This window comes from Orbilia oligospora, assembly GCF_000225545.1.
Source record: "Orbilia oligospora ATCC 24927 unplaced genomic scaffold scaffold00109, whole genome shotgun sequence".
NCBI classification, from domain to species: domain Eukaryota; kingdom Fungi; phylum Ascomycota; class Orbiliomycetes; order Orbiliales; family Orbiliaceae; genus Orbilia; species Orbilia oligospora.
The window spans coordinates 206,453-220,436 of NW_011645666.1; the positions used below are offsets into that span (position 1 = coordinate 206,453).

The 13,984-nt window shown below is 45.5% G+C and overlaps 6 protein-coding genes across 6 annotated transcripts; 3 read left to right on the top strand and 3 right to left on the bottom strand.

The window, feature by feature from the left end:
- Nucleotides 1–439: 439 nt before the first annotated feature.
- AOL_s00109g57 (uncharacterized protein) lies at nt 440–1,901 on the bottom strand (the record flags this gene model as incomplete). The annotated part of the gene is made up of 2 exons (XM_011126538.1): nt 440–768; nt 827–1,901. 2 exons carry the CDS (start codon nt 1,899–1,901, stop codon nt 440–442), a joined length of 1,404 nt encoding a protein of 467 aa, XP_011124840.1.
- A 2,540-nt stretch (nt 1,902–4,441) lies between these two features.
- Nucleotides 4,442–5,609, top strand: AOL_s00109g58 (uncharacterized protein; the record flags this gene model as incomplete). The annotated part of the gene is made up of 4 exons (XM_011126539.1): nt 4,442–4,576; nt 4,653–4,763; nt 4,842–4,895; nt 4,968–5,609. 4 exons carry the CDS (start codon nt 4,442–4,444, stop codon nt 5,607–5,609), a joined length of 942 nt encoding a protein of 313 aa, XP_011124841.1.
- An 858-nt stretch (nt 5,610–6,467) lies between these two features.
- Nucleotides 6,468–8,463, top strand: AOL_s00109g59 (uncharacterized protein; the record flags this gene model as incomplete). The annotated part of the gene is made up of 3 exons (XM_011126540.1): nt 6,468–7,629; nt 7,701–7,763; nt 7,820–8,463. 3 exons carry the CDS (start codon nt 6,468–6,470, stop codon nt 8,461–8,463), a joined length of 1,869 nt encoding a protein of 622 aa, XP_011124842.1.
- Nucleotides 8,464–10,326: 1,863 nt separating this feature from the next.
- Nucleotides 10,327–10,626, top strand: AOL_s00109g60 (uncharacterized protein; the record flags this gene model as incomplete). Its single annotated transcript, XM_011126541.1, has 1 exon — nt 10,327–10,626. The coding sequence occupies one exon, from the start codon at nt 10,327–10,329 to the stop codon at nt 10,624–10,626; it is 300 nt and encodes a 99-aa protein (XP_011124843.1).
- A 385-nt stretch (nt 10,627–11,011) lies between these two features.
- Nucleotides 11,012–12,118, bottom strand: AOL_s00109g61 (uncharacterized protein; the record flags this gene model as incomplete). The annotated part of the gene is made up of 1 exon (XM_011126542.1): nt 11,012–12,118. The coding sequence occupies one exon, from the start codon at nt 12,116–12,118 to the stop codon at nt 11,012–11,014; it is 1,107 nt and encodes a 368-aa protein (XP_011124844.1).
- Nucleotides 12,119–13,071: 953 nt separating this feature from the next.
- Nucleotides 13,072–13,480, bottom strand: AOL_s00109g62 (uncharacterized protein; the record flags this gene model as incomplete). The annotated part of the gene is made up of 2 exons (XM_011126543.1): nt 13,072–13,319; nt 13,396–13,480. 2 exons carry the CDS (start codon nt 13,478–13,480, stop codon nt 13,072–13,074), a joined length of 333 nt encoding a protein of 110 aa, XP_011124845.1.
- Nucleotides 13,481–13,984: the final 504 nt, after the last annotated feature.

A 13,984-nucleotide genomic window follows, 5' to 3' on the forward strand; every position in this document is an offset into this window, starting at 1 on the left:
GACCAAGGGCGGGAAACGCTGTTAGAAAAACAAGCAAAATCAAAAGCATATTTCGCAAAGCGGTATAATAAATCAAACAAACTCCGGCAAATGCCCCCATGTTCCCACATATCGTACAATCAGGTATATCATCGGTCGTTTGCAATTATAAATTAACATCAAAAGGGGGGGAAGAAAGGGCATCGCGATAATTTTTTCAATGTTCAGGCCTTGGGGTATGCGCAAGCGAGAAGGAGAAAAAAAAGAAGTAGAAAAGTGAAAGGTAAAAGAAGAAGGAAATTCGAAAAGGCGTTTTATCGTTCCTGGATATCGTACTTTTGTGTCGTCCCGCTCACTCCTTATATACTCCGAGATGGTAAGCGTCCCAATAAAATTCGTATATATACTCCAAAAGGGATATAATTGTTGACTTTTTGTTGTAAGAAAAACGTTAAATGTTTTAGGCCGTGTGGCCTCGAGCCCGGCTTCGTGAGTCCCTTGGAGGCTTCCATGTGTAGCTGCACGTGGGTGGGCTATTGGCTTTTGCAGAAGGGATAGTCTCTTCGACACGGGTGGTATATCTGTATCTGCTCTTCAGCCTTTCTGCCGCCTCAGCAGTCACTTGAACGAATCCTCCATCGATGGTCTGGACCCAGTGTTTCTCTGCCTCGTACTGCCTGTCGATAATTGGTTGGACATGTTGGCGGATTTCGTGAGTGTGATGATGACGGGTTACTTCCGTGGTGATGACATTGTGAACTTTTGGAATAATTGTTTCGTGAATCACAGCTATTGTGCACCGTATTAGTAAGAATAACTTCCAAGGCAATCGATAATTAAAACTTACGAGTTGAGTACTTGGCCCCGACGTACTCGACGTCTTGAGTCTGTGACCTGTATCTATCATGAAGATCTCCATTGGGCTTGAAGATTTCTAGGAGGGGAAAATCGGTCGGTGGCAGAGTATAGCTACCAGAACTCTCAACGCTTGTACTGGTGCTCTTCCTGCTGTGTGACCTAATCGACGGTGGGGGCGACTTCATCGAAGCAGACCTCGACCGGATGGAACCACATGGGGATTTGATAGATGCTGGAGGAGTCTTTGCTGGTAGAGGAAATAATGAAGCCAGCTCTGCAATTGACTCGCTGTCGTCATTATCCTCATATGCAAATGGGATCGGTGGTGGAGAAAGAGCCTTATAACTGGTAGGGGGGCCACGAGATGATTTTGATGAACTGCCATTGCTGATATTTGAACCCGAAGTCGACGGTCGCTGTCCGTTATCGTATTGGATACAAGGTTTCGGGTATTCCACCGATTGGGAACGACGTCTAAGAGTCTTAATGTTGGATCTGCTCGATGAAGGTCGGGAGAAGTTTAAAACTTCGGTCGTTTCAACTGGAGAACCAGCACGTGGTGTCCCGCCACGTGCCTGTCCATATAAATTCGAAAAGGAAGGACTATAACTTGGTGTCGGAGAACTGAAGTTGGTGTATCGAGGTGTCTGAGAATTGTCTGTACCGATTGCTACGGCCACAGGCTCCATTGGCTCAGCATGCTGCGGCAAAGGCTGCTCTCCCCTTGACTTCCTAGCAAAGTTTGCAGCTTCCATCAGATCTACGGCCGGTTTAGTGGGCCGTAGAGTGTCGATTGACCGCATCTTGTTCAAGCCTCTCCATATGCTCTGTCTGGCCGCCTGGGCCGCCTGGACCAGGTCTATAGACGGCTTATGCCTAAGTGTCTGAGGTGGTGCCACTGCCATGTCTATCAATCTGAGGTCTGAAATTCTAGCTGGAGCTTCAATTGCTACGGGATAGTGTTGAAGGAAGTGGTGTTCGTCAAATAGATCCTGACGGACGGAGCTCCGAAGCTTTTCTATGCCAGTGGCATCCTCCAAGCGCTCTTTAAGACGATTTCGCATTGTTTTGAGGTAGTATCCAGATTTTTATATGCAGCCAAACTCAAAAACAGAACCGGTTCCTGGGGTCCCCTGAATATCGATGTAAAGTTTCCAGCTCTTCCAAGTTGCTTTTTGGCCTTCAAACCCGTGAAAGCCAGGAAATGAAGATATAGGATTGGTGATTCCGGACCAACGTGTACAAAAAAAGCTGCCGACCTGGGTCGGTAGGCGTTTAATTAAGACGGGAAGAATTTCGCGAGCTGCAATCTGCTTGTGAAAGGTAAACCGACGCGGTTTCAGTCGTTTCCAGATAGGTGCTCCCAACCTGAGACTGAATCCGAAAGGAGGCGCAGTGACTAGGAGAAAGGCCCTGCAGGAACGGGTTTAGTCACCGACATGCGCCGGGCGCTGGAGCTAAGGCAAGGTTCGACGAATGAATTTGCTTGAGAAAGAAGTTGAAATATACCTCCGAAGACACTCGCAGACGCTATGGATTCATGTCTGGGCAGCGGTTAGGTTATGTACATGAAGAACAGGTAAGAACAAACCTATTTTGAGAAATGGGTATATGGGGGCTTCTCAGCCATGCAGTGTTCAGGAGAGATGACAGCCACACCATACGCCGCATTTAGGTGGGCTCGTTGGAGTGTTTTCGGGTACTATCTTAGGCACATATTAAGCACTTACATACACAGAAACACACACACACAGACAGAAGCTTAACATGATTACTATAGAGGGTGTTATCTTGGAGAGTTAGAGGCTTTTATAACACTTCAAACACGAAAGGTGGCGTGTACAATGTACTTACCCATTATGTACATGTAGAAGGAATATCTCGCGTGTTACGATAATAAGCTTCACAGGATTATCTTGCGCCAAGCCAGAAAGACAAGGTAGCTGCCCCTATTGTGCACACACAAGACAATTGCAAGCGTTTGCAGGCGTTTGCAACGTTAACTCTGTGAAAAGCTTTACTCTGTAAATTCGGAATGCCCCGCTCGATAGACGTACGACCTGGTAGAAGATTTTCCCTATAAGTGGGTCCTTGGGACGATTCTTGTCCCGAAAGGTCTCCCCTTTGGCCTTCTCTTAACTTTATGCATATGTACCACTTTGAAGCATCAAACTCGATCGATGCCAACGGATCAGTGGGGTCGCTACCTTGGTTTATGGCAGTGATCAGTGTGATGTCAGCTGCAGACTCAACCAGGACCCTTCTCGGGCTGTTTACTAGTATACTTGGAGGAATTGCAGGGTCTAATTTCACCGGTTCATGCATACTCTTACTCAGATACTTACATCGTAGGTACTTCTTACGTCAAATAAGCTGCGGAATCCGGAAATTAATATCGACGTTGAACTGTGGAATGCACAATGTACAATGTCAACCGAATTCGGTTGTGCGGCAGATGGGCAAGGGCACCGTATTCGGCGAGAGAGCAACGTCGGACCGCCCAATCCAGGATGCCCGATCCTTGTAGCTTCAGGATAGGCGAGGTTATGTCTCGAGATCTCGAGATCCCGGCCGATGATTGCCACTGAAATATACCATACACGATTGACGAGGAGAACAAGTGTTCATCGACGGACTGATTCGGGCTGACTTGGGATAAAAATATCAACTAATCATAAACCAATTGGCCGATAATTCAGAAATACGTCGATGTTTGCAACCAATTCGCCGTTATGACGCTAACTATATCCAGCCGACATCCAGTTTTTTTTTTTTTTTTTTGATTTTTTTTATAAAGCAGCTAGCACATGATGCAATCTACCAATATCAAAGGCATCAATACTAAAAACCCTACGATTCTAGGCGGCTATCTTATGTACGCCCAGACTTACTAACCCAAAAGTTTATTACAATGCAGATTTGCCTCGATGCCAAAACTCTAGAACATGCAAGCGATCATTAAACTCAATGCTACTCATATTGAACTCCAACAAATCCACAAAAAGAGTGTGGCAATATTCACCATATGTACTACTACTGAAAAACCCTTTCTGGAGGCGGTGGAAGGCACGCTTTGGGCGGTTCCCACGCATTTCAACTGATTTTCACTCATTTCGCCAAATGCATGCTGGGCACATGGCTTTATTCACATGTGGATTGTCAAAGGCCATTGCCTTTTAGGAATCAACTTCTGGAATGTTGGTGATAACTATACCCTGACCGTTATCAGTGGCTGCTACAGCGCTTTGATACCACAGGAATGACGGCATCAGTGCATCATTTGGGGTTTCTAGAAACCAAATTCGTCCCATTTTAGATCTTTGATTGCCCAACAAGCATATGTAAATCCTCGTCGGAAAGTTGAAGGATGTTTTTCGTATGTCGATGAGAAAGTTATATATATCGTGAGCTTGATCTTGAAGTTATTGGATTTTTTTTCTCAATTAATCATTAAGTTTAACTTCGACAGACTTTAATTGTAATTAAACCTTACTACTGCCAAACCGACGGGTACTCCACCATAGTTCGGCTTGCGATCATCTACTGCCCTTTTTTTGTTTTTTATTATAATTATAATAAGTTCCCGACGTCCACCGAGATCAAGATGCAGGCGGCAAAGCAAGCAGTCACGGAATTCCTGCACCATGGGAATAAACATTCCGTTGACATCGAGCAAGAAACAAAGCCTGCCGTCCTGCACGAGCGGGTATTGGAAAGACAGCATGAGACAGTGACCCACGTGCGTATACATATCTTATTCCCTCTCTCACTGGCAAAGCCACTAGGCGCTAAGAAGTATATTGTAATGATTTTAGGCAGTCGATCGGGAAATCCATCAACATCATCACCAAATCCACGTTCAACCTATTCAAGACAAGATTGTCGAAGTAGAGCAACATCACCATAATGTGATTCCCATTGAGCACGTAAGTTCAATATACATATTTTTACTGAGACTCTAGACCTCTAGGTCGGAAAGGCTAACAAACGCACCAATACTATAGCGGAACCGCCACCATGGAAAGGACAGAGAGATCGAGACGGCGCTTGCTACTGAGGTCAGTATACCCGGGCCTTCTATGGCGCTTTTAGACACCCAAATTTGGTTAATCCGCTAACGCCCCATCCAGCATGGTAAATTCAAAGACGAGCGCGAAATTCTTCCCGTCGAAACTACCAATTCTACCAGCTTAGTTGTTGGAGAACATGTTCATCATCATATCCACGACTACATCCAGCCAGTCATCGAACGAGAGCGAGTGGTCCCCCACGTAGTCCACACTATGGTTCCGATTCATGAACACATTGAGCATGAACCCTATATTCATAAGGGGAATGTACTTCCCGTGATGACCTTGGAGGAATTCACAAAGAAGGGATATATGTTGGAAGGAGCGAAGAAACCATTGGAGCATATCGACTACGAGGGCGACCCGCTCGAGATCGATGGAAACTCCCACGTTGGGTTTATTAAAGCCGGCGAGCATTCCGGGGCCGCTGCGGGAGTTGCTACGGCCGGAATTGCTGCGGCTGGGGCCGGAGTGGCTGCTGAGCAGGCGTACACTCTCTCTTCGAAGAAGAAGGGCCATCGTCGTACCAGCATAATCTCTACATCTTCCTCGTCGTCGGATGAAGAAAAGGAAAGGAGAATTCCAAGATCAATGTCAATCAGCTCAAGCAAAAAGAAGAAGTCGAAGGAGAGCCCAAGCCCGCGCAAACATAGCTGGCTTGACCGATTGAACCCTCGAGTTGAAACTACCAACGGGGCTTAATTCGATACCGAACCCTGCCCACGAGCGTACCATGGTATTGTGGTACCAGTGCTCTGGCATGTGCACCCGTAGTGCTTCATACGTACAACTACAAGCTTATCATGTCTACAAAGATAAGCTTAGTATGCATCAGCTTTTTCCCTTTTCTTTCTTTTTTTCTTTCGTATTTAGCAATTGTTTTTTCTCTTTTCTGAGGGCGTAACCAAGGTGTAGTTCGGCCGGTATTGTTGCTAATATCCCCACTGTTAGTACCCACTTAATTAGCTAGATGCGCTGCCTGTCTTCTAAAAGTTAGGATATCTAATCAAAATGTTGCAGTTTATGTGTTGTATTTACAAATATCCAAGCTCGTTCTTTAACTACACTTAAGATTCTTAAAGTTCGAGTGGATATAGAATCGAAAGACGCCTCACCTTTTCGTAAGTATATTCGTCATTCAAAAGACTTTCGGCTGCTTCGCCTTCAACTTGGGAGTCAATACCAACTAAGAATCTCTTTATTTAACCTGCAACTCTGTCTTCTTTTTGACACCCCGAGGATTCGGAGGCTCGAAGGCAAACGGGATCCGGGGCTGAAGTGCGGCGGGCTAACGCGACCCGAAGTTGAAGTATGCAAGGAACACGATAGCAGTTCTTTAAAAATAGTCATAGTGACTGCTACATTGTCCTGCGCTGTCCCTTATTTGGGATTCCTTCACGTCATTCAGCTCGTATTACCATCTCGATGATATAAAGAACGCGGACGCATCCATAACTTCAAACCTCAAAGGACCAGCTGCAACTCTCGTATTATCTTGACCGCAGCTCATCCCTGAACCTCATTTTAAAGCTTTCCCAACACAACCGTTACGCAGCCACAATGGAGACCTTACCCCCAGAGATATGGCTTCAGATCATCAACTTCGCGGCTGCATCCGAAGGAGACCATCTGAAGGCCCTCATTAATATAGCATTAGTTTCTAGACAATTCCACCATACGATATTCTGCAGCGAAAACGACAGTGCGATATGGAAGCCCGCGGCTGTCAGATACGGGATGCACCCCAATACCCACCTTGACGACGTACTCTTCACGGGAACTAGCTTTCTTGAAAGCCGGTCCTGGAGAACGGTCTTTAAGTTCATGAAAGAATTGCAAAAGCCATTCCCTCATGAGTCGGATGTCACCATCCCCAAGGCGAAGAAAGTAGCATGGCAGCTGCCTTCTCTCAAGGATACCAAGGAAGGATTCGTCAGACGGACTTTTGAAATGGCATGTTGTGGGAATGGCAGGGGTCTGTCGTACAGCGTAAAGCAGCCAGTTCCCGCAGATAGAGGCAATATCCTCTTCGAGGCGCGCAATATCGACAATGATAAGACCGCTGTCGCTGCTGGGCTCCTCGAAGCCGGAGAAGAAAGGGCAAGACAGGCTAGCGGGAGGCCAAGAAGAGTAGAGCGCCATAGATTATTCCCCTACCCGCTTCCCGCTGGCTACATGGTAACGGAAGAGCCAGAGAGGGGCGGATTTGTGGTTTCGAAGATTGATCCCACTACTGGAAATCCAGCAATGTCATGGCTATTTGGCGACCGGCAACCCGACCGGTTTACTTCGCACAAAGATATCATGGTCGCCATCACCTATCATGGACCAGACGACAAGATATCTGAGCTTTCAAATGCCGAAAACTGTCGGTCTATGTTTGTATGTTTGAAAGCCCACGACAGTCGTAAACCGGCGAACGAAATTGCGAAGCCTATATGGGCATTCGATGTATCTTTTGATTGGTATCATCCGGATGACGACTACAGAGGATTTGCGCATGTCAAGAACTTTCATATCACATCGAATTATGTAGTTGCCCTCATTACACGACACCCTAGCGCTATAATGAGGAAGATCACAGGCACATACTTCGTCATCATGGATCTCATGACCGGCAAGATTGTGCGGGAAATCAAAATACATAAAAAGGCTGTGTCACCAGCCGAGCCTGCTCAGCTTCCGAACATCAACGGCCCGTTACCATTGAACCGAGGCTCTTGTAAGACTTTGTTCCGAACTTCAATTGATCAGACAGCTAGGTTGTTTTCTAACCTAGTGCATGGAAAATAGATACTACTGCCTTCAGTCACGACTTTATTCTCACTGATAGTTTAATTGTTTCTGGCGGTCCAGGTAATACTCAAATTGCCCTTCGTAGCCAAGTTTGATGCTAAAACTAATTTTAATAGCTGGCGAAATCCTCGTCTGGTGTATCTCGGGCGACAATGCATCTGATACTCCGATTGCTGTTATACCTACGGACAAGCATAATGGCCACCAGCTGCGCTTCACTGACCTCCAGCTCTCTGCTTGTGGAACATACCTTGCCCTTACCTCCAGCAAACAAATTTACATTTACGATATGATCTCTAAAAAGCTAATTGAAGTTTATGACAACGGTCGTGGTGTCAGCGAGGCCAACATTTATTCTAGCAACCCGCTCGACGACTTTTCTTCTGGTGTTTGGGTACGTTGGACAGATTGGACACTGACTAGCGTAGAAACCTCTCATCCCATGGCGGTTTCATCGCTTGTGGCAGACGAGCAAAAGTATTGGAAGCGAATTGGAGCTGGAGTTGCATATTTACATGAGGCCGGTATTGAGTTGTCGTACGACAACCCATTGAGAGCCTTAACGGTCCCTAAAAGACGCCCGCGATGGGTAAATAATTTGAGGAGAGCGATGCATGATAATTCATCTTGGATTTTCCTCACTCTTATTGGGTTGCTTTTCGCAGCCCTGTATGCGATTTTAGGTGTTGGTAAAGGGTATATTGCTGGATATATTGGTGGGGCGTTAGAGAGGGTTGTAGGAACTCCCTCGAACTTATAGGCACGGGACCGGTTTAGCCGCCTATGATAAGCTAGTAATTGTAATGTTTAATGGTTTAGGAAGAATTCCGAATTGATACGTTTTGGTGCTTCATTCTTTTTGAGTAGCATTAGCATTATAGACATCTCGTGAGCCTCGAAATCGGTCCTGCAAAAGATATCGATAGTCAACTGTAAACCCCTCGTCGGCCATTCCTCGAATCAGTCTCATTCTCGCAGGCGAAGTCATGATATCATACACACGGACAGTGCAACCCTACATCTATTTTTGACGTTCCACAACCTCCATAAATATTTTGTCGTATGCCGTGCTTGGTCTTACAAAATTTTATGAAACTCCTTGATAGAACAAAAAGACGAGATGCATCGATGCCATCCCAAAATCACAAAGTTATTGCAACTACTGCACATAAATGCATCAACTATCACATACCCATCGATGCCATCCATCGACCCCACGGTCTTCTCAGCGGAAAGAAAAAAAAGTTGTTGACCAGAGTATGAGGCGTGACCTTCCGTCGACGTGGACCAATCCCCTGTCAAGGACCAACCTCCCCGGTCCTCGGATGCACAGCTCGGCTTCGGTCTAACCTTAATTGATACCCCGGAACCTTTTGGGGTTCGATTGTGGATCCTCTCATCCCAAGAATGTGGGCAATATTCAGGTACTCAAGGTTTATCACAGAAACCTCTCAAAGTGATCCCGGATAGATAGGTCGGTTTAGCTACTTCGGTCGTAGACGCATGCATGCACCGAAGGCAAAAAAGGGCAGTCTGACTTATGGGTCCCAGTTTTTTTTCACATCCTGCGTCTGCGATTGCGCATTATCGAAAGGAAACGGACCGTAAACAGCTGCCAGTTCACCTTCGCGTCTTGTTCTGCAAGGGAGTCATGGAAAAATTTTTGAGCTCTTTCCTTTTCGTGTCGTTCCTTTTCTATCCATTGACAATTTGTCAATGTGTCTTAACATAACCGAGTATTCGGCTCGTATACCGCACGTGTACTATATTTCCAACTTCAACGAATGAAGCTCATTCAATTGCGTGCATTTAGCTAATCCCAACCACATAATTGGCATTCCCACATTTGAAGACGAGGATGAGTTCCGGCGTGCGTGCGTGAACAGACATACATACATACATACACACAAATGGCTGCAACCCGAGGGTTCCTCTGTTATGCATGATGATGCCCACAGCGGCACGCACAGCAAGCCCCCAGACTCTGCACACCTTGCGGGAATGAGCTGAGAATTTTCTTTTCCTCAATCGTCTGGATCCAGGCCTCCTCCCGCCATGGCCTGATAACTTTAAAAGGGCCGCTCGATCGCTTCCGAGTTCTTGCGCAACCTGTCTGTTTTTGATTTCTCCTTTTTTTTCTTTCTTTGAAGTCTTTTTTTGTTTTCCTTTGATCAATTTCGTTTAGCATCCCGAGCACGAAAATAAGGTTTATAAGTGTTGAATTTGGCGGAATTGAGGCTTGAAAATTTGGGGAGATTAAATTAAAGATTTGGGATCTGTAAGTAAAAGTCAATTATACATAACACGGCCGGTAGACGTGCAGATGAACCGGCAAGATCTTATTTCCAAAAAAAAAAAATCAATCTAATATTAGATTTGTTCTATAGACCATCGAATCGACAATCGGGAAATAATATAATAAAGAAACGGAAATAAACACACACACATTAAACGGAATAATAATATAATACGACTTATTACCTACTTGCCGACTACCGGCTGCCGTGTCTTATACAACAGGCGTCGTACGATATCACGAATACAAGCGAGAGACATCGAACCGTCTTCGGACTTAGATTCAGCGACACCTTTTCACACCGTACAACACCGGAAATCACGTACAATGGCGCCGCTACCAGCCACATCAATCTCTCATGAGCCACGGGATGCAAGATTTGCTGTCGATGCATCGTTTCCCAGATTACTGCATGCAGCCGAAAGGATCTTCAAGCGAGATCTCGGTCCTTCCACGGGACAATCAGTAGGTATGGCTGTCGGATTGTCGGTAGCTGGCATTGTGGTTGCAATCTTTGTGTTCGGTTGGGTTAGATATCTCGCCGCACGGGAACATCAACGAGCCGGTCTTGCACAGGAGGCTGAAAAGGAATTGGAAGCGGCAGCAGCTGAGGAACCTTCGTCTTAAGAAGGTTAGATCTATGGTATCTGCTTGCTAATTTTATCTGCGAAAAATACCATGGTGTCGGTGGCCGGAGTATATCTGGGGTATTATACTTTGTTGCTTATTTGCGAAAAAAGCGGCTTAAAAGCATTCGTCGGAGTTATGGAATTTTAAAGCTGGAGGAAATCATGAGAAATGTTTCTTTCTAATGGCTTTTCCTTTTTTTCCTTCTTTTCCTTCTAAGTTTATCAGACCGAAGAGGGGTATAATGATGGCGTTCCGGATTGGGTCTTTTTTTTTTTGTTTGTATGCTAGACTGTAATCTTTTATCAGAAAGAAACATGATGCCTAAGTTCGTTATCATTATGTCGTAAATTCATAGATGCCTAAACCTATTCCGTAACGGTGACTACAGTCCTAGCGCCTTCGATGCCGTCTCCCCATAGACGAAATTAATCCAATTCCTCCCAGTCGTCTCTACCGTCTTCGAAGGGTCCCAAAGGCGCTCGCGGGAAATCCTGTGGATTATTCCTGCGAGATGGCGTTCCATATCGATTGATGCGATATGCAAGTCACTTTCGACGAGAAGCCTATCTTCTGGTACTAACCCCAGCATTTCTGCAAACCTTTCGTAGCCATATCCCACATTGATAGCTTTTGAGAAACTAAAGTAGATTTTTGCCGGAATCCTAGGGTTTAGCCAGGTTTTAATGAAGTCGGGTGGCGCGGAAAACGAATGCAGACATATCCGTGGAGGGAACGGTTTAGGTCCTGTATCCTCATCTGAATCCTCGTCGCCTTCGAAGTCATGAGGTCCCCGCTTTTGGGTTCTTTTTGATCGTACGACTTTCTCATGGCCTTTGAATAGATATGAAAAAGTATCAAAAAGAACACCATGAGCGCTAACACCGTGGACACTGGCCGGTCGTTCCATTTCTCCGGCGAGTCGCAGTTGCTCTTCCAGAACGCGCCTTTGGTGATCCATTTGGACTTTATGAGGACTCAATTTCTTATCATCGGGGCCGATGAGCGAAGCGGGGTTAGGAAGTCGAAATGTTCGGTCCAGACCAACTTCTCCAACCAGTGCTGAGGGAAACTCCTCCAGATAGTTCCTCGTTTCGGTGATAAACTGCGACAATGGCTTCGGCTCTGGTAATGCCTCGATAAACGCCTCGGTCGGTTCGTTTGTCAAAACGGACCGGTAGTGCTCCTCCTTCGAGATCGTGACACCAGTCGCGCCTGCCTTCATGTCATCCCATAGACGATGACTAAACCATGGATGCCATCCAAACGACGGAACGATACGGTCAGGATACTCCCGTGCTACCTGAGCAACGAGTTCCTGGTCCTCAGCTTTTGTCGCCATAATGGTCAGTGTCCGAACCTTGCGCTTTGGGATCTCGGGGACAACATCCATAGTATCCGTCGGATGACAGTGGGCATCATAAACACCAAGACTCCACAGCGAGTCATCGAGAACCTCATCGAGGGCGTCGTCTATTTCGGGATCTGCCATTTTTGTGGTACGGTTCCGACCCGCGACTCTCGCGTAGTATACGTACCGCCTATCAAAAGGGAACAAGAAGAAAAAAAGGTGAGACGTTGAATGAAAGGTGTGGGAAATATTACCCAGTGTGGAGTTTGTTCTGTGCGATTGCAATTTTGGGAAAATGCACATGTGGGGTCTGGGTTCGTGGCTATGGCATGGGATATGACGTCAAACCGACGGCATGGACTTGCGAAAGACGATACCCAAGCCAAGGCGGTCGAGTTCATCAAGGGTGTGTGAGTTGTCATCTCATGCCAGCGCCAGCTCATCAATAAGACCATCACTATTAGTACGCACTGCGTATGTAGTAAGGGTTCAGGGACGATGAGGTATAAGGGTTCATGGAGGAATATAGCTACGTCAGACGAGATGTCAAGGGACGAACGTTATGATGAAGGAGATGAGCAGAATGAAAAGAAAAAAAAGTATAGTTCCTTTGGAATAATATTTTTATGGTACAAGAATAGAAACAAACAAGGTAATAATGCAGCTACAGGCTGTCTTCATGTTTGCAGCCTGGCCGCCTGTGCAACCGAAAAAACGCCAATGCTTTGCCTCCCGTTTTAAACGTTTTGTAGATATCTTGAACAAAGGGAAAACCTCGAAGAGAAGGTTAAAAAAAAATAATAATAAAAAAGTAGACACAAACAGACATTTAACCCCCAATGCTAATGACAAAAGAAACCGCTCGCTAATCCGTTTCTCGTACAATTACAAAGCTAAGATATAAAAAAGAAGAAGGGGAAAAGGGTAATTTTGGTATCGAAGGGCCCCAGAGAATTAGAGTAGTAAAAGAGTAATAATAATGATTCGAAAGCTGCAACCAGGCAAGCAATCGAATTAATAAAAAAACCGGGTATTGTAATATCGTTTCAGTAAATATATCGTTTGGAGAGTCGTGGCACCATTGTAGCGCAAATCTAGTCGTCGTACTCAGATTCGTCCTGGATGACACCAAGGGCTCTTAAAACCTCGCCGGCAACCGCTTCTCGAGCATCGTTGTAGGAACCCCAACCAGGGTGCCAATCTGTGCTGGCGAGCGGCGACGAGTATTCAATTTCATTGACTAGTACTGTTGCGTGGAGGCCGGTAATATAGCCATAGCCAACGCTTGCTCTTTTGCTATATCTGTATTTTGGGGATGGAATGTTCCATTCCAAGCAGAGATCTATTATGAACGAATGTATTAGCTTTCTTGAACGAATGAGGTTGAAGATACTTGGATATAGAGTTTTATTAATTACCTTCCAGAGCTCTTTGCATGGTTTGGACTACTCGAGCGTCTCGGTCGTATCTTGGTGGCTCGTGTGTTGTCTCCGAATGAAGCATCTTGTAGGACGTTTTTGGCTCTAAGCGAGCGAGTTTTTCAAGTTTGATGTTTTGATAGAAGCTAGGAAATAGCTGCAGAATGTATGGGTTCCGGAAATCGAAAGTTTCTGTGCTTCTATTGAGATTCTTCTTGAACTGGGAAAACTTCTTGCCGCGATCTAGGTTGGGGTTTCCGATTTATGAATGAACGAGAAATAAAGTGCCACGATAGTATGTAATGCGTATGTATAATAGTGCAAGCTGTGTTTTTTTTTTCTTTCTTGTAGAAAGATAATTAATATTTCTTGGAAGTACGTCCCGGACGAATGTGGGCTGCAGAATTAAAGAGAAAGCTGTGGCTATAAAAAAAAAAAAACTTGGTAGCCGGGTATATTTATCGACCGACGTCAGAGGTTGCTTGGTATTTGAGGGATAATGTGAATCTAGGCGAAGGGGGGGTGTTAACAATCCTGTGTTTCTGAGTATGGGAAATTGCCCTGAAATGCCATTTGACGGGCTTATTCT